The following is a 20,332-nucleotide window of genomic DNA, read 5'->3' as shown; positions in this document are numbered from 1 at the left end:
AGGGTCAGTGTGGACTGGTTGGGCCAAAGGGCCTATTTCCACACTGTGGGGAATCAAATCTAATCTAATGTGTGTCAGAAATCTGAAATGAAAGCAAAACAGAAGCTTACCAAAACTAATCTTTTTGGTGTTTTGTTTTCATTTCAGGCGTTCCAATCTTTTAGTTTTTTGAAATGCCACTGTAGGTTAAATCAAATTGAAATTGCAAATAATTGCTTCAGAGATTTAATTTTATGAAGGTATTATACTGTCACCAGGGTATATTTCTTAGACGTGTAAAGGGATTCAAAATATGGAAACATTCGCATAGATAAATGGCTTATCTCAAGACAAAATACTATTAAGCTGCTGCTGGATGTTGCAAAGACAAAATGGCAGGTACTGTTACGTTGATAATTAAAGATCAGATAGGTACCAATCTTTGAAAATTAAGCAAAAACCATCTTTAGGATAAAGCTTTACCAGATAGCCAACTGGACACAAAATTGGCTTGAAGGTAGGAAACAGACAATGGTGGTGAAAGCTTGTTTTTTCCTGACCGAAGGCCTTGTAACCAGTGGTGTGCCACAATGATCAGTGCTGAGTCCACTGCTTTTCATCATTTATATAAGTGATTTGAATGTGAATGTAGGATTCATAAAGATCAAAGAACAGTATAATACAGGAACAGGCTCTTTGGCCTATCAAGCCTGCATCAACACAATGCCTTTCTAAATAAGCAAGCTTTTGCTTCTATGCAGCCTGTATCCCTCTATTCGCTACCTATTCGTATATCTGTGAACATGTCTCTTAAATGTTGTTACTGTATCCACATCCACTACCTCTTCTGGCAACATATTCCATGCACTTAGCACTCTTCATATAAAACAAAATCTACTGCTAACTTTTTAAAATTTACCCCTTTTTACCTTAAGGTATGTCCCCTCGTAATGGGCATTTCTGCCCTGGGGAAAACAGACCGACAGTCCATGCCTCAATTTTACAAACGTCTATCAAGTCATCCCTCATCCTTCAAAATTCAAGAGAAAACAAACCAAGTTTATCCAATCTCTCCTCACAGTTAATACCCTCTAATCCAGGCACCAACCTGATAAACAGTTTCTGAACCCTCTCCAAAGCCTCCACATCCTTCAAGGTGGCGATCAGAACTGTATACAACATTCCAAATGGTTAGTCAGTTTGTCAATGACACCAAAAATAGGTGGTGTAGTGGACAATGAAGAAGGTTGCTCAGCATAGAATGGGACCTTGATCAGATGGGCAAATGAGCTGAGGAGTGGCAGGTGGAGTTTAATTTAGATAAGTGTGAGGTGTTGCATTTTTGGTCAGGCAAACCAGGGCTGGACTTATTCAATTAATCGTAGGGCGCAAGAGAGACTTAGGGGTGCAAGTGCATAGCGCCTTGGAAGTGGAGTTGCAGGAAGACAAAGTGGTGAAGACAGCTTTTAGCACACTAGCCTTCATTGGTCAGTGCATTGAACATGGAGTTGGGATTTCAGGATGTGGCTGTACAGGACATTGGTGAGGCCACTTTTGAAATACAATACTCAATTCTGTTCTCCCTTCTATAGGGAAGATGTTATTAAATTTGAGAAAGTGCAGAAAAGATTTACAAGTATGTTGCCAGAACTGGAGGGTTTGAGATATGGAGAGAGGTTGAGTAGGGTGGGGCTTGTTTTCCTGAAGAGTTGGCAGCAGAGGGGTGACCTTCGAGAGACTGAAAAAATCATGAAGGGCATGGACAGAGCAAAGAGCCAAGGTCTTTCTCTCCAGAGTAGCAGAGGAGAGTTCAAAGGCTTAAGTGAGAAGGAAAACATTTAAGGATCTGAGGGGTAACTTTTTTTCATGCAGACGATGATGAGTGTATGGAATGAGCTGCTAAAGGAAGTGGTGGAAGCAGGTAGAATTACAAAATTTAAAAAGGCATCTAGATGGCTACATGAGTAGGAAGGGTTTAGAGGGATATGGGCAAACACTAGCAAATGGGACTAAGTCAGATTGGGACGTCTGGACGACATGGATGCATTGGGCTGAAGGGTCTGTTTCAGTGCTGTATGACTCAATGGCTCTCAACTATTTTATAAACCAGTTTTCCAGTTAACAGATCCTTAACAGCATTTCTGAACATCTTGTCAGTGTGGTACAATAAATGTTAACTCTGTATACAACAGTAACAGTAAACAACCTTTAGCCAGAAATGTGAAACAGCATATTTCAGTTAGGTTATCACACCTCGATCCCTCTTGTATTTCAACATAGAATTAAATAAAACCATTACTAAATAATGTCTTTCAACCCTTGCATTTGAATTCAGTTTTCCTTTGGAAATATTTATTCGATTTTTTTAATCATATTCCTCTCTCATCTGGAATGAAGCATTTCATTTAAAAAATTCAACTTCTTCCTTAGTTCTTACAATTTCAGCTCACGAAAATAGTACTCTACCTTTGCCAAACATAAACATTTTGAAAGCTCCTACATTACCTCAACTGAAGTTCACCACCTCAACAAAAAAGGTTCCAATTCAAAACATTTATTATTCCCAATGTCATTGTATTAACTCTAGTAGAGCTTTTAAAAATATCCAACATACCTCCTGCAAAAAACCTTGCCTCAAAAATTACACAAATAGCCTACCATGCAAAATAACTTAGTATTTTGAAAGGGAACTGACAAAATATTTATCTTCATGTGACCTCCATCACATGAACAAAACTCAAATTGCAACATAAAGCAAAACATTATTAAACGGTTTATCTTTTTGTACTTTTACCATTTGCAACCAAATGGAACGTTATAAGTCAATTGATAAGTTCCAATTTTGCTTTCAGACTATAAGGGCAAAGCTCAAGTAGCAGCAACATGATGCCAAGATAATGTGGCAGTTCATAACTCAAAAAGGTACAATGGGTAACATACTGCATGAAATGTCATGTAATTTTCTACACAACTGTCACAATTGTCACATACCCCATGGGATCTTGGAGGAACTGCATAAGAACAAACACTAGTGACTGAGAAACAATTGCCAGAGAAAGAAAAGCTTTCTGGGCTTAGTCACCTTTAGAACTATTCTCCATCCAGATAAGCATGCATTTGACTCATACAATAGTTCAAGGGATCCAGCACTTTCCAATCACTCCCATTTAGGGATTCCCAAGCTAAGGACAACTTAATCAATGGTAATATTGTTGCGGAACTGTTCATGCTTAATGCTCAAACATCAAAATTGATCCCACAAAATTTCAGTTTTGACCGTAAATGTAACTGTCTGCTCACAGACATTACCAGTTTAATAAATTATTCAATTCTTGAGATATGGAACTAACAATTTAAAGGACAAGAGGAGGGGGGAGGAGGACAGACATTAAAATGGACATGGGGCTTCTATTTTCAACTACCGCAGATCTTGTGTTAACATATTCAGGTAACGCTGCAATAGTGGTATAAATGAAGGAACACAAACATATGTCCAAGTTCAGATGGAGAGAGATTCAGGATTGGGGGGGCACCAAAATTATTCGGTTATCCTCAAAGCCCAATGACTGGAAGTAATGCAGCTTGTAACTTGCTTGGCTTGGATCCTTGCCTGATGCATCCCACTGTCAATCACAGTATGAATAACTATCCATCTACGCAACGTCAGATAAATGGATAAGCAGATTGGTCTGTCACCATTACCTGATTTTCTTTTCTCTGTTTTATTGAACTCGCACTGACATAATTAGGAAACTGGCATACTGGAATGTCTCAGCTCTTCTATAGGTATTAATGGTAATCTGATCATTTCAGCTGTGGTAATTTCTCAGTCATGTTCAATCACCCTTTTCATCCAATTCCAATTCACATCATAACTCACGAGCACTAACCAGACAAAGTCATACATTCAAATAAAAGACTAAAAGTAACCAGGAAATTCTCCATTCTCGACTAGACTCTCACCTCCCTTTAAAAGGAGCCTTAATGAATTTCTGTTTCTTCTGAAGAAATTCTCCCTCTGACTAATTTTTAAAAAATCACAACACCAAATTATACTTCAAGACCCACCTGCTCAAGACATGTGTCATGACATCTCCGAGCAGCTTGATTATAAAATGTTTATTCCAAAAGCTTAATGCATTTCTTCTATGCATCATGCCCTCAAAATCTTTTCCTTTGAAAGGTAACCAACTTTAACTCAAAGCAGAAATTTCTTTTGGTTTATCACCTCTGCTTTCATATTCAATATTCCCGTTCATGATTTGTGCATCTGATCTGCTCCTCTACTCTTTTCATAGTTTCATCTACATATTTTTATATCAAAATTCATATTATACATACATATTCTGCATGTTTAGATTTATCATGCATTTATATCTGCCCAAGCCATTATTTTACTGACCATGCCTCGGTCTCATTAGTTTGTTTTAATTTATTGATTCAATAAATAAGTCTAGATTTTTATATTAGCCTTGGTCCAATAGTGGCAAAGTTCCACTCCAGACACTTGATTATGTAATGTTGACCGAGACTTCAGGACAATATTGAATGAAAACTGCAGAGGTGAACATTGCTGTGAGACACATAACATAGATAGTGTCCTCTCAGGTGGATTCCTCAGCAAAACCAGTTTCAACCAAAATGGTACCTCAATAGTTTTCTGCTGCGTCTGATTTCAATGAAGTTACACGTCCCCAAATTTATGATATCCACCAATGCAACACTTGATCAAGCACCTTGAAAACCTATTTACTACAATTTATTAAAATCTCCTTGCATCTACTGAAATATCAGAGACCATGTCCACAAATCTACATTGCTAACTAAATCAGTTAGTAACAGCAAAAAAGTGTTAACTCAGGATTATCAACTGAGGCACATAAGCTATCAACGGTCTCGCTCTTTGGATTATCAACTTCAATATAAATAACTTGCAAATGTTACCCAAATGAACTGTACAACAAGGTTTTACATTTTAAATAAAAGTTTACTGTACAAGGAAAGAAACAAGGCAAACACTGCTGATTTAATATTGATAAGCCCATATAATTGTACCTTGAAAATCTTAATATACCACTTCCTAATTCTTAGTTCCATGTGAGACTTTGCCAAAATATATGTTCATGCTCAGCTTCTTTCACTTCAGAGACTAAACAAAAGTCTATTCTCAGGAAAGCACTTGATTTTCCACAATTTCCTAATCTGGTACTGAAACCTGCTGAGCTCTCTCTGCACGGTCCTCTACTAATGTCTTCCGCTAGCTTTAGCAGGTCAATCAGCCAATTATCCATTTCTCGTAAATTTGGACTGCCGATCCCTAACATTGATCACATTTGCAATTCCTACCAAAGGAAGAGGTTATGAATACCGCCAGTTTTTAATGATATCCATACATCTTGTCACCAATTCACCATAGTCTTCTCACCATCCTCAAGGTGACTGCTGTTTCTAATGAAAAAGAAGAGAGTTTCCCTGCAATTTTGTTTAAGTCCGCCCTTTCGGCAGCATTGTTTTATCCCAGTGGGGATACCAACCCAAGGTTCCTGATCCTGAGGTAGGGACACTGCCAATGACCATAGGGGCAGGCTTCAAGGAAGTCAACATCTTTCGTCAAGGTTAGGAATCTGGGATATTAAATCCAAAAGGACCCTCAACTGAAAATTAAAAGATTTCATTAAAACACAACCAAAAGGACAAAGTTCGCCATATCCAACAACAACATAACCCAAAGAAAACAAAAAGAACCATAATCAGCTCGGACAAAAATGCATATACACAGCATGGTGAGACCAAATTCAATGAATGCTCATTTGGAAAAAGAAGCCTGCAAAGGAAACAAGTTTAGTCGTAAAATTCGAAAATCATTTTAAAAGACTGACTTTTTTGAAGAAACACACAGACTAAATCTGATAGAAACAAACATTAAGTGGCTGACTGCTCAAAGATTGGTTTGTTACTCAATGGAAATGTTATTAAAATTAACAATTCAACATTTACATATTAAAATAGAGTAGGAGTACTGGAAAAGAAATTGAAGTTAGATTTTGCTGTCACAGAGCATCTGACATCTGCCAATACAGATTGTCCTGTAGCCTTCAGCTCAAAAAAGCACAAAACATGGTTGATACAGCAAGCTGATCATGGCACAAGAAAAGCAAACGATTGAGACAGAGCAGGGTCACCATCAGGCTATCTCCTTAAACAATCAAGTTTCAAGGTTAGAAAATATCCTCATTAAAAAGGAATGAAAGGCAAATTCAATGTGAATCCAGTTACAGGAAGAGGGGGAAAGAATGATTGGAGTGAAGGAAAAAAAAAAGACAAATTAAGAGAAAGGCAAATACACTTTACCCAAGTTGAATATCTCAAAACTTCAAATCTTAAAGAACCACTCAGCACCTGTACTTATTCACACTTCTGGCTACTTAACAGTCAGTCACTGATACTTAATAAATAAAATAAAAATTTCATGCCAGATGAGACTGATATACAATTGAAGAGATCAAAAAGCCAAACTGGCTCACTGTTTTAGTGGGCCATAGAGGGGCTTCAGGACAATTTAGACAAGTTGAACAAATGAATAAATGCATGGTAGATGCAATATAATGTGGGTAAGTATGAAGTTGCCCACTTCGGTATGAAAAACAGCATGGCAAAGTAGAACTTAAATGATTATAGATTTGAAAATAATTATTGAGAAAGGGTTTTGAGTGTCCTTGTACACCAGTTATTGAAAGCAAGTGCAGTACAGTCTGACATAATACGATAGATCCACTCTCATGCAATCTTGCATTATAAAAGAAATCATAATAATCGCACCATCTAATCTACTGAGGCCAGAATCATGTAATAGCCAAACAGGTAAGGAAATTTCACGTTCTGAAGATAACAGTCTAAGTTCTTCAATCGCATTATCACACGTGCTATAGAAGAACACCCTGTAAGCAGTTAGTATATCATTTGGTTTCCTGACTTTTATTGCAATCAGGTTTAAGTAGAGGTGCAAAGCAGTCTTAATGAAGCTGGATTGGGCCTTGGGGAGATTACACTTGGAATGCTGATGCACTTTTGATCTTCTTACACAAGATGATACACTTGTCATAGGTGGAGTACAGCAAAGGTTCACGAGACTGATTCCAGGGATAGCAGATTTGTCCAAAGAGCTTGGGTCGAATGGGACTGTATTCACTAGAATATAGAACAACATGAGGGAATCACCATGAAATGCAAAACAACTGACAGGGCTGGACAAAATGGATACAGAAATAACATTTCGCAAGCCAATGCATCAAGAATAAGTAGTCACAGTCTCAGGATATGTGATAGGCTATTTTGGACTGAGGAGGAGAAAATGGTAAACCTCTGGAATTCTATATTTCAATATGCTGTGAAGTCACTGAACATATTAATGAAATAGATTTCAGAAGGATACAAGGGATATGACAAGAGAGTGGTAATATGATTTTGAGGTACAGGATCAGCAACAATCATGTTCAATGTCAGAATAGACGTGATGCTCCTATTAAAAATTATAATCTAAATGAGGTTACATTCATTAAGCACAGCCAACCTGAGCTTCAACACCTCTCCCAGAGGAAACCAACGGCGAAAAGTGGAAGAGGAAACAATGAAGAGCTCTGGAAACACTGACTAAAAAGCAACATAACAAATGTCCCAAGATGTTTCACAGAAGCAAGAGACAGAAATTGATACCAGGTTAGAAGGGTTAACAAATTTAGATCTCAGATGCAGACCTTAAGAAATGAAGAAACAGAATTGGGAGGAAATTCCAGGACATAGTGCTGAGACAGATTAAGACACTTTAACCAATAGTTTTGGGAAAAGGAATGAAGGCTGTGCAAAAAGCCAGAATCAAAGGACTAAAGATTGCAGGTGCTGCAGTGCTGAGAGAGATTCTAGACAGTCTAAGAGCTGTGGTCATGAAGGAATTTTAACAGAAGAGGAACATATTTGATTTGAGGTGCTGGAGACAAATGGCTCAAAAAAGTGATTTTTTTTTAAAACTGGAGGGTACCAACATTGTGACTGAACTATTCCATAGTGAAGGTGGTACTCAAGTGTTTTCATCACACGCTACATCCTCGATGAGGAACTTCAAGCCAAAACAAAATGAAGTTTACAGGCTCACTTATAAGTTCTGACGAACTTAAGACTGAGTCACATCCACAAAAAGATTGTACTGAAACACTCCTCCGCACTAAACAGTTGTACAAGGTTTGAAAGGGTAACGTGTATACAGGTCATATTGCTGACAACAGGAAGACTAAAGCAAGTTGCACAACAGAAACTCTGTGACTCTATACTATACTGTGAACACAAGTGAGATTTCAGTAGGATCAAGGGTTTGAGCTTGCATGAACCACTGGCAATATTTGCTTAAACAAAAGCTTTTAAATAAGATTACTACTCCACAATTTAGTTCAATTGCTGCTGCAAACATTATGGAATGAGAACAGTCTGATGGAGTTCTCATCTAAAACATTTACTCCAACATTCACTGACCTCCTGTACAAGTCAATTTTCAGTCTTAAAGTATGTCCAAATATTGATTCAACAAGGCAGAATAAAATGACAGCTACGATGAAGCTGTCTGGAACAGGCAGAAAGTAACTATTTGTTAAGGGTCCAGTCAGGATTCAGGGGAGAGAATGGTCAGCCTTCTTTTTAGCTCTAAACTCAAATCCTACTTTTGGTCCCCTTAACACAACAGGTGCAAAATTCCAATGGCTTCACATGGGAGTTTGTAAGTCACTATATTAACACCCACAGTCGTATTTACTGTGGCAGTTCTTTTAAAAAGACGATGACATTTTGGAATTAAAAGTAAAAATGCCTATAAATACTTCACCAGGTAAGAGTCCAACAGGTTAATTTGGAAGCACTAGCTTTTGGAATGCCACTCCATCAGGTGCTTGTGGTGGACAAGATCATGACCACAGACTTTACAGGCAAAGGAGCCCAGTGTCGCAGAGATGTGATACACTAAACAATTTTAGATTGGGTATAAACTCCTTTGACTATAAAATCTGTGATCATGATCTTGTCCTCCACAACCACCTGATGAAGGAGCAGCGCTCTGAAAGCTAGCGCTTCCAAATAAACCTGTTGGACTACAACTTGGTGTTGTGTGTTTTTTTTAAAAACTTTGTCCACCCGGATCCGACACCGGCACCACCAAGTTGTAAATACTTTAGTGTTCTTATCCATTTGTCCTGTCAAAGCAAAAAAAAAAATTGAACAAGACAACTAGACTTATGGGAGCAATAAATATTTGTGCACATGCAAACCAGTGAAGAGGAAGACAGAAAAGCAGCATTCTGACCTGCACAAGCAGTATAAGAATCTCAGCAAATGTATGAACAGAAACCACTGATCTGTCATCCCAGTCTTCCCCCCACCCCTCCAAAACAGCCATCATTTTTGTTTCATGTGTACATGGAAGAGTTAGACATCTAACAAGTAGAGTCATATGCTAATAGTTCATAATTGATTACTTGTAGCTGCAGTCTATTTATTTCTAAGTAATGAAAACTGTAAATCTGGGTTTGCAAGCCAAGTTAAAGAATTGTGCATTTTTTAAAAAAATCAAATTTCTGTGACAATCCATGAACAGCAGGATTTGATTTACAGTGTGCTACCTTAGTGAGGAATAACAGAGCCCAGTCAATCCTGTCAAATTCTCTTCAGTAATATGTGGGAGATTTTTCAATTGTGAAATTGTGTTGTGCAAAGGTGCTGAGAATAGCATCTACGTAGCAACCATGTCCCAAACTGCTTGGTACATCCCGGAGTATATCCTGTCCTGCAGGTAGAACAATCCCATCAGAGATGAGAACATAATGGTGTACAGTTAGGATAGACCAGCATTGGAAGTTTTCAATATTGGTCCTGGCCCCAGGAGATGTTTTCGCAGGTGGCACAGGAAAACATCCTGCTTGCACACCTACTGTCCTGACTTAGCTGATGATTCAATTGAATATGATTTGTTAAAAAAGACCTCAGTGACAAGAGTAAAATATATTTTAGGCGGGAAGTCTTGAGCATCCATGATCAGCAATGATTTGGTAGTACCACTGCTGATCAAGCTGGCTGAATCACGGAAGAACGTATCTGCTACAGCCCCAGTCTGTCAGCTAAGTGAGAGAATTAACTTGAGAAAATTAACTTGAGAAAATCTACTTGACATCATCCTCACTGCAACTGTCAGAGGCATTCTTCCATGACAATAATGGTAGAAGTGATCACCACCCATTCCTTGCAAATACAGAGCCGATTTTCATACAGATGAATGCATTCCAGTTGTTGCCTGGCACTGCAATACTAAGTTGGATAGACTCAAAACTAGACATCCACAAGACACTGTAGATCATCTATGATGACACTGAATAGCACAAAATGTAATGTCATTGCCCAACCTATACCTCAATTTTTCATTATTGAGTAAGAAGACTATTCTGGTTCAATGAGGATACAGCAACATATACAAAGGAGCAGCACCAGGCATACCTCCAAACTGAGATGCCAGCCTGCTGAGAAGCCAACACTGAATGACACAGGTGCCAAACTGCAGAAAGTTTGGAACAGGCCGAATCTAATCACAACTAACAGACCTGTTGTAAATTCTTGTAGTACTGCCACTTGCCATGAGTAACACCAGATAATTTTAAAAATAACCAAGGGAAGCAGTTCCACAATTATCCCGATCCTCAAGTCATGGTGTAGCCAGCATGCGATTATAAAAACAAGACTGCAATGTTCAGTTTCCTCCCAGGGATTCAACCATCACATGATCTAGTCTTCAGTCAATTCAATTCAGTCCCCAAGATAAAGAAACAACTGAGCATATGGGAAAAAACAAAGGTTTGTTCAACATCTTAGCTGTGTGTTGGGAAATGTGGTCCCAGACCAGTCATATTTATAACCAAGTGGCCACCAGTCCAACAAAATGGGCAACAGCATGGATGTGTTCAGGCCACAAAAATCTAGGCAAATGCAATCCACCCGATTATTTCTTTGTCAGTCTAACAAGAAAAGGGCATCACTAACTGTACTATTAAGCTGCAATGAATCAACAACCATCAGGTCAACGATGCGCAGTTTGGGCAAAACCAGGACATCTGGCTCCTTATGTCCTTCATCTGAACGTGAACAAAATGGCCGAATTCCAGGAAGGACAGTAACTTCCTTTGACATTAAGGCAGCATTGGACCAAGCGCAGTAACAAGGAGCCTGAGCGAAATTGAAACCATTGAAATCAAAAAGGGAAAAACTCTTCACTGGCAATGCAATCACTTAATCTCACAACACTACTGCAACAGTTTCTCAATGTTCTCAGCCTAACCATCTTCCACTACTTTAATGAACAACCTTCAATATGATGCAAAGGACCTCAACTGACTGCTGCAGTATTCTGTGCTTTTCACTTGTCAGATACTAAAGTAGTCTGTGTTTGCGTGCAAACATTCGAGCGTGGACTGATAAGTAACACGTGCACATACAAGTGCAAAAAGAATTTCGATTAAGAGTCCAAACACTTCCCTTTCAATTTCAACTATATTACCACTGTTGATACCTCCATTAACAATATTTTGGGGTCACAATTGACCAGATATGGAACTGTACCAGCCACAAATACAGTAATCACAAGAGCACAGCAGAGGTTGGGAAATCTGCAAGACGTTCACCTACCAGTTCCTTCAGTTTTTCCACCATCGGCAAGACAAGTCAGGAGAGTGATGCAATACTTCTCATTCACCTGAATTAATGCAGCACAATATTATTCATGAACCCCAATATAATCCAGGACCAAGTAATAAATTTGACTGGCACTCCATCAACATTATCTTCAACATTTGCTCCCTTCACCATTAACAGTGGCTGCAAAGCATATTGTTGACGAGATGCACTGAAAATTCTTATTACTATTTAAACTCTACTTTTGATATGCAGCCCCTGCCATCAAAACGAGGGCAGCAGGCACACAGCAACATTACCAGTTTGAAAAATTCCCTCCAAGTCGCACATTATCCTAACTGGGAACCTAAGTACCATTACTCATGGCCAGAGTAAAAATCCTAAAATTTCCTATCTCACAATAGATGGCCCGATATGTTACAGAAATTCAAAAAGACAACTCAACCATTTCTTGTCAATAAAAGCTAGCATTACTAGCCACATTCCAAACAATGATTTTTTTTAAAAGAGGAAATACTTGCATTAAGTTTCAGGCAGTATTGTTCACATGTGAGAAGCAAGGCAGAAGCAAAAGGTTCAGAACCCTTTCCATAAACCACTCCATTACCTGAAGTATGCAAAATAAATATTTCACAATACAGAAAAGCACCAAATGTATTAGATGCAGACAGAGCCCCAATCTAGTACCTCAATGTACCATGGCTAGTAAACTATGAGTTACACAAGACTATGAGAGCATAAATAGGTACATCGCTGGAATCTTTTCCCCATTGCAGCTGTACCTACCATCAGAGGTTAAAAGTTTCAGGTGAGGATTGAAGGGAGAATTTTTTTCACCCATAGGGTGGCAGAAATGAAGCACACTGCCTGAGTGTATGGTGGAAGCAGATTTCCTCAAAACTTTTAAGCATATGAACATGCACTGAAAATGCAAGTAGACAGGAGGCTACGGGCCAAGTGCAGATAAATAAGATTAGTATAGCCTGGTGTTTGTTGGCATTGAAATGATGGTCAAAGGGCCTGTTTGTATGACTCCATAAATTCGAGATTAGAGTGGTGCTGGAAAAGCACAACAGATCAGGCAGCAACCAAGGGGCAGGAACTCCATAAATTCTCAGTTCTGCACCCTAGCATCACTAAAATTTGGATTTAAAATTTTTTCTACTTTATCCAGGATAAACTTTATTTTAAACCAGGCAAGGTGGATACAAAGTTGACTCCGTAGCAGGAAACAAATGGTTGTTGTTGACTGGTGTTTTTTTGAAACTGGAAGGCTCTTTTTAGTGGCATCCACAAGCATTGATACAAGCCTCTGCTTTTTAGTGATATTGTTAACAACTTGGATGTTTCTAGGGAGCATGATACAGAAATTGGTCATGTGATTGCTAGCAAGGAAGATAGCTTCAGAAAGATCAATGGACTCATCAGGTTGGCAGAAAGGTGGCAAATGGATTTCAACCAGGAGAAATGAGAAATGATACATGCTAGTAGGTCAAATAAGGCAAAGGAATATACAATTGGAGAATATAGAAATGGAAGGACCTTGAAATGAATGTCTGCAGTTTCTTCAGGTCAAAATGATGGTTAAAAAGCATGGAATCTGTCCTTTTATTAACTCAAGTATAGCATATACAGTATAAATATGGAGCTTTTCCTGGGATTGTCTAAATCACCATATTAAGCCACACTTAAATATGGCATGCAATCTGGTCACTTCACTACAGAAAGGATATAATTACATGAAACAGGGTATATTGGAGATTTATGAAGATGTAGCCAGGACCAGAAAAATGCAGTTATGAGGAAAATCCTAGGGAAAGTCTCAGATCGTTCTCCTCGATACAGTAGTACCTATGGGAGATTTGATTCAAGATGTACAAAATTGAGGAAGGAAGAATTGCTAGATGCAATGAATAGGATGGGTCTACTCATCTTAGCAGAGATGTCAATGACCAGGAGATACTGACTTTCTACCAATCATTTAAAAGTTGGAGGGGAGTTACGGCAAAGGTTTATCAATGGCATTGAATGGATCAATTAATACTATTACTGTCACATGTATTTTAGTGAGAAAAACAGTAAAATACAGTGAAAAGCTTTTGCACTGTCACCATGATTAAACGCCACTGGAACTTTCTGCCTCCGAGAGGTGCGGTGGCAGAAACCCTCAAATCGTTAACGACAACGGCCCAAGTAGCCTATTTTGAGCTGTAAACTTTCGGTTATTCTTTTCAATGATAGAGGTATAAACAGCAGTGCTATCCAATATATTAACCACTGCAGCTAATTTGGAATCCAGAAATAATTACTCGTATTTCTGATTCAATACATAAGAAAGAGACACAGTTTAGGACATGTGATCTTATTACTCATGCTACCCCAATATTATGCACGCATGCCTTCTGCGCAGAGTTCAAACTAAAGATAAAGCAATTTTTTTTAAAAAATCACAGCGTTTCCTTTCCTTTGTTATTAAACTAAGCATGTACGTCAAAGACATTTAGCTTCTATGTACAAGGAGATCCCTAATGAGTGAGTGGATAAAACGGTTTCTCCTCGGTATATTCGGCTCGAATGCGACTCTGATAAAGGTGACGGGTACAACTTCAATGGTTTTCGCTCGCCAGAAGTCGTATGAATTTTTTTTGTGGATGGCCGCCAACTGCACTGACGTATACCTCACCTCCATAACATACAAACACATCTTTTCCCTTCGACACCACTCTTTTATAAATACAGAGTTTACAACGATTGCAACAATGTGACGAATACGGTGGATGTGAAGCTAACCGCCTCCATTAGAAAGGACTCTGGCATGGAGGAAATTACTCACCATTGCTGACTGATCGGACGTAAACATCATCAGTCCCCTCAGAACTCCTCGGACTGTCTTCGTTCATGGATTTCGCGGAACTACGCCGACCCCTAAGCGTCACTCCCGTCTCACTCGCCATTAGCTTCCTGCCAATGGGCAAAGAACAAGAGAGAAATCAGCGACAGAGCAAATAAATGGGCAATAGTGTTTAAAATCCTTAACCCGCAGTTAGTCCTTAAAACTCTACACTTTTGTTGTAGAAAATAAAAAAAGTTATTATAAGCTTTGCGTTTCATCCAAAAAGGAACGATAAATCACAAAGATCAAACAATTTAAACTGACAAGATGACAAAAAAAACATTTTCCCTTAAACCAAATCTTTAATTCTGAGTTCGAAAAGGAAGTAAGTGGTATATTTCTTGACTAGCTGCTCAGCCAGAACAAACCCTCGATGAAAAACTCTTTGAACTGATGTAACTTCTCTGAGCCTGGGCCAAAGAACGAGAGGCATCAGGGGTACCGCACAGCCGGCAGACACATTCTCAGCTGACAGCAGGAAGCTGTACTGGGGCACTGCGGAGCGGCTCTTAAAATGTGAAAGAGGGGGAATGGAACAGGACCAGCGACAACATCCCGCAATTATCAATCGACTCCCACGCTCCATGCACTGTAGTATAATAACTCGATCCCACAATTGGCAGCTAGCCCTCTGAGCGGATTCCCACCGCGGTGAAAGGCAGGTATTGGAGCCGAAGAAGCCATGAAGTCTACAAGCTTCCCCTCGCCCGCTCACCTGCTCCAACACTCGATACAAACGCTGCTCCAAGTATCCGCGTTCGGAAAGAGAACGTGACCCAGGGAGCGCGCGCCGCATGACGCGCTAAGAAAGGGGGAGGGGGGAGGTGGAGAGACGTCAATGCGCGTGCTTCTGCAGGGCCGTCTATCCATTCGTGACCCTGCCTTCACGGATACAAATGTACAAGGAAGGTATGGGGAGCCGATTCAACGGGGAACGGAAGAAGGAAGAGACAAAACAGCAAACTAAAAGGAAGGAGACTTTTTTTAAAGTGAAATTATCCTCTTTACTGCAATAATTAACACTTACTTTTGAGAGATCAAATTTTCAATCAATCTGATAATCTGAGGTGATATTTCTCTCTCAATGCCAGAATTTTTTTTTAATGATTGCCCTTCTCGTCTCTTTCTATAATCCTCGATTCCAAGCAGTTGAACCGGGGTAGGCAGCCTTCCTATCAATCCAAGTAACGTTGTGCATTATAAACTCTGACAATGTTCAATGAGCAAGGTTCTGCCCACTTCACAGACCTGCTGATCCAGCATTTCTTTTCATTTTAGATTAACTACGTTCGCAACTTTTTGCTTCAGAATTGTTGAGCAGAGAACTTGACGGCCTTAACACAGAAACCGACGTGGTACTAGGTGTTGGAGCATTTAAACTCCAAAGACGGTTGAGAGATTAAACACAAAAAAACTACTGCTGACAGAGATCTGAAACAAAAACAGAAATCGCCGGAGAAACTCAGCATGTACTGGAGAGAAAAGGGAGTTAACTTTGCGAGTCCGATGACCCTGCTTAAGAATAGTTTTGAACAAAGAGAGGGGATAGCTTGTGCACATCACATCTTTCTCTACCGTCCGGAAACGAGCATTCCTGTAGCAAGTAGATTTTCCATGTCAGACAGGAGACTAGTTCTGAGGAAGGGTCACTCGACCCGAAACGCTAACTCTGATTTCTCTCCACAGATGCTGTCAGACCTGCTAAGCTTTTCTGTTTTTGTTTCTAGGAAAACTTGGGTCCTTGACTTGGTAAAGTCATGCTAATCCAAGGTCAACTGTTCCTCTGTTTGACAGAGGTCCTTTTCACGGATAGAATCAGGGATTCTCCATTTGATAATCGGACAGCAGGAATTGCTGAACATAGAACTGTTTTAGCTTCCCAAAGCATCGAAGATTTCGACGGTGCCAGCTACCTGGACATGAAATTAGATAGCACAGATGCGCATGTCACACAACATTCATGTGTGGTGGTTTGACGCTAACAATAATTGAAGTTAAAAATCACACAACACCAGGTTATAGTCCAACAGGTTTAATTGGAAGCACACTAGCTTTCGGAGCGACGCTCCTTCATCGGCTTTCAATTAAACCTGTTGGACTATAACCTGGTGTTGTGTGATTTTTAACTTTGTACACCCCAGACCATCACCGGCATCTCCAAATCATGAACAATAATTGAAACATGGTCACAGTACCAAGCGGCCACATTCTTGTTCTGCCACTATCCATTCTTTTTTTTGCCTGAGCGTTCAAATGTACATGAGCAGATAATGGACATTACCAATGACGAATGCTCGGAGGAGAAAGCTAAAACAGAAAGTACTGGGAGAACTCAGCATGTCTGGCAGCCTCCATAGAGTGAGTTAACGTTTCAAGTCCAACGTGGCAGTTCCAAAGAACCATAAAATTGTTGCAGTGGTGAAGAAGGCCATTTAGCCTATAGTATCTGCACATTCTCTCTGAGCAATTTACATTTAGAGTCATAGATACATAGAGATGGACAGCACAGAAACAGACCTTTCGGTCTAACTTGTCCATGCTGACCAGATATCCTAAATTAATCAAGTCCCATTTGCCAGCACATGGCCCATATCCCTCTAAACGCTTCCTATTCATATACCCATCAAGACATCTTTTAACTGTTGTAATTGTACTAGCCTCCACCACTTCCTCAGGCAGCTCACTCCATACACGCACCACCCTCTGCATGAAAGCATTGCCCCTTAGATCCCTTTTAAATTTTTCCCCTCTCACCCTAAACCTATGCCCTCGAATTCTGGAATCCCACCCCAGAGAAAAGACCTTGTCTATTTAATCTTTTCATGCCCTCATGATTTTATAAACTCGAGAAGGTCACCCCTCAGCCTCCAACGCTCCAGGGAAATAGCCCCAGCCTGTTCAGCCTCTCCCTATAACTCAAATTCTCCAACCCTGGCAACATCCTTGTAAATCTTTCTGAACCCTTTCAAGTTTCACAACATCCTTCCTTAGGAAGGACACCAGAATTACATGCAATATTCCAAAAGTGGCCTAACCAATATCCTGTACAGCCATAATATGACCTCCCAAGTCCTATATTCAATGCTCTGACCAATAAAGGCAAGTATACCAAACCCCTTATTATCCTAATTATCTGAGACTCCACTTTGTGTCAATCCCCTACCACCCCCTCGTACTCTGCACATTGTTTTTCTTTAAGTAATCACCCAAAGCCCTCCTGAATGCTTCACTTGAACCTGCCATCTCCATACATTCAGACAGTACATTTCAGATCTTAACTACACACTGTGTGGAAAATGTTTTTTTCTTACCTTGCTCTTGCTTCCTTTCCAAAAACATGTTAAAACTGGGCCTTCTGATCCTTGAACTAATCAGAAGTCGGAACAATTTCTCCCTACCCATTTTGTCCAAATCTTTCATGATTTTGAACTATTGTATCAAATCGCTGTTTTGCCTTCTCCCCAAGGAAAACAATTCCAATATTTCCAATTTTTCCAAATAACTGAAGTTTCTAATCTCTGGAGCCATTATGCAGCCTCTCCAGACCATTCACATCCTTCCTATTGTGAACTGTACACAACACTCCATTCATACGTAACTCAAAACATTAACTCTGCTTCTCACTCTAAAGATACCAGTAGACCTGCTGTGTTTTTCCAGCACTGTTTTTATTTCAGATCTTCAGCATCCACAATACTTTGCTTCCAATCATACAAATCGTTGTGCCTTTATCTGGTAACTCTGTGTTCACAAGTAAGGAAGAGCACACAATGAAGGCAATGACAGCAATGAAAAGTCTGTGTCAGAGAGCTCAGCCCCTTCAAATTTGGCTTGTTTAGATTCATCAACATTGCCCAGGAGACCATCAATAAAAAGGATCATTATTAAGGCCGTAGAAAATTTACAGCATGCAACTGAGTTTCCATGTAGACTTTTTATGAATCACAATGGAAAAGAATACTTCAAGCATAATCAGTTTATATCACAAGGTGTTGTGCTGATGTCTTCTTGCATGGATAGCATAGCCCTCATTGTGAAATATCAATCACAGAAAGTAGATAAGTCTATTCTGTGATAACCTTGACCATGTAGATTCTGGATGCCGACAACAATCTTCCCTCTGTCACAAGGTCAGAAGTGGGATGATTGCACAATGTTCAGTATCACTGACAACACATCAGATTACTGAAGCAGCCCTTGTCCAAATGCATCAAGATCTGGTCAACATCCAGCATTGGGTAAACTGTTAAATGACAACTAACATTTACGTCACACAAGTACCAAGCAATGATTATAACTAACAAGAATGAATCTAATCATCATTCACAGATGCTCAACGGCATTACCATTGCTGAATCCGCCACTATCAACATTGTGGTGGTTTCCATTGATCAGAAAATGAAGTAGAGTAGTCATATAAATGCTTTGGTTACAAGAGTGGATCAGAGGCTAGGACTTATGCAGCAAGTTACTCACCTCCTATTTCATCAATGCCAGCCCACCATCCAGAAAGCACAAATCAGGAGTGAGATGAAATACTTGCCAGTTGCTGAGATGAGTGCAGCTCCAACAGTACCCAAGAAGCTTGACATCATCCAGGACAAGACAGCCACTTGATTGGCATCACATTCACGTTCAATATGCACTCCCTTCACCATTGATGTACAGTGGCATCATTGTATACCAATTGCAAAATGCACTTCAGTTAGCTCCCCTGAAAGCACCTTACAAACCCACAAACTCTACCATCTAAAAAGAAGGAGAGGAGATGCATGGGAACACACCAACACCTGCAAGTTCCCCACTATGCAACATACCATCCTAATTTAGAACTGTATCACTGACTCTTTACTTGCAGATTTAGAATCCTGAAACTCCTAGCAGCACTGTAGATGTGGCTACAAAAATCCAAAGAGCTGTACAGTATGTACCCTTTTGTCCAATTTGTCCATGCCAATCAGATATCCTAAATTAATCCAGTTGCATTTGCCCCATATTCTTCTAAACCTTTCCTACTCATATACCCATTCAGATGCCTTTTAAATGTTATAATTATACCAGCCTCCACCACTTCCTCTGGCAGCTCATTCCACACATGCACCATCCTCTGGGTGAAAAAGTTGCCCCTTAAGTTGCTTTTAAGCCTTTCCCTTCCCACTATGCCCTCTAGTTTTGGACTCCACTACCTTGGAGAAAAGACTTTGGCTATCACCGTATCCATGTCCTTCATGATTTTATAAACCTCTATAAGGTCACCCCTCAGCCTCTGATGCTCCAGGGAAAACTGCCCCTGTCTATTCAGCCTCTCCATTCAGCTGAAACCCTCCAATCCTAGCAACATCTTTGTAAATCTTTTCTGAACCCTTTCAAATTTCACAACATCTTTCCTATAGCAGGGAGACCAGAATTTAATGCAGTATTCCAAAAGTGGCCGAACCAAAGTCCTGTACAGCCACAACATGACCCCTTAACTCCTATACTCAATGCGCTGATCAATAAATGATTTGGAGATGCCAACATTGGACCTAGATGTGCAATGTTAAAAATCAGACCACACCAGGTTAAAGTCCAACAGGTTTAATTGGAAGTACTAGCTTTCGGAGCACTGCTCCTTCATCAGGTGGTTGTGACTACCTGAGACTCCATCTTCAAGGAACTACGAATCTGCACTGTGAGGTCTCTTTGTTCAGCAACACTCCCCAGGACCTTACTATTAAGTGTATAAGTCCTGCCTTGATTTGCCTT

The 20,332-nt window shown here is 39.8% G+C and overlaps 1 protein-coding gene across 10 annotated transcripts in view; it reads right to left on the bottom strand.

Annotated features, from left to right (window-relative positions):
- Positions 1-20,332, bottom strand: part of soat1 (sterol O-acyltransferase 1) — a 104,753-nt gene that overhangs the window by 45,829 nt on the left and 38,592 nt on the right. For 4 of the 10 annotated variants that reach the window (XM_072573686.1, XM_072573683.1, XM_072573687.1 and 1 more), the window contains one exon: positions 14,528-14,655. In XM_072573686.1, the coding sequence (XP_072429787.1) occupies positions 14,528-14,655 (128 nt within the window). Of the gene's footprint in view, positions 1-14,527; positions 14,656-14,955; positions 15,192-15,234; positions 15,257-15,302; positions 15,473-15,614; positions 15,732-20,332 lie in introns of those variants that run through there. The other 6 variants (XM_072573693.1, XM_072573685.1, XM_072573690.1 and 3 more) reach the window with 6 other exon arrangements.

The sequence above is a fragment of the Chiloscyllium punctatum genome, chromosome 7 (assembly GCF_047496795.1).
Source record: "Chiloscyllium punctatum isolate Juve2018m chromosome 7, sChiPun1.3, whole genome shotgun sequence".
NCBI lineage: Eukaryota > Metazoa > Chordata > Chondrichthyes > Orectolobiformes > Hemiscylliidae > Chiloscyllium > Chiloscyllium punctatum.
The sequence above is the reverse complement of the archived record's forward strand: the minus strand, read 5'-3'. Positions and strand labels throughout refer to the sequence as shown.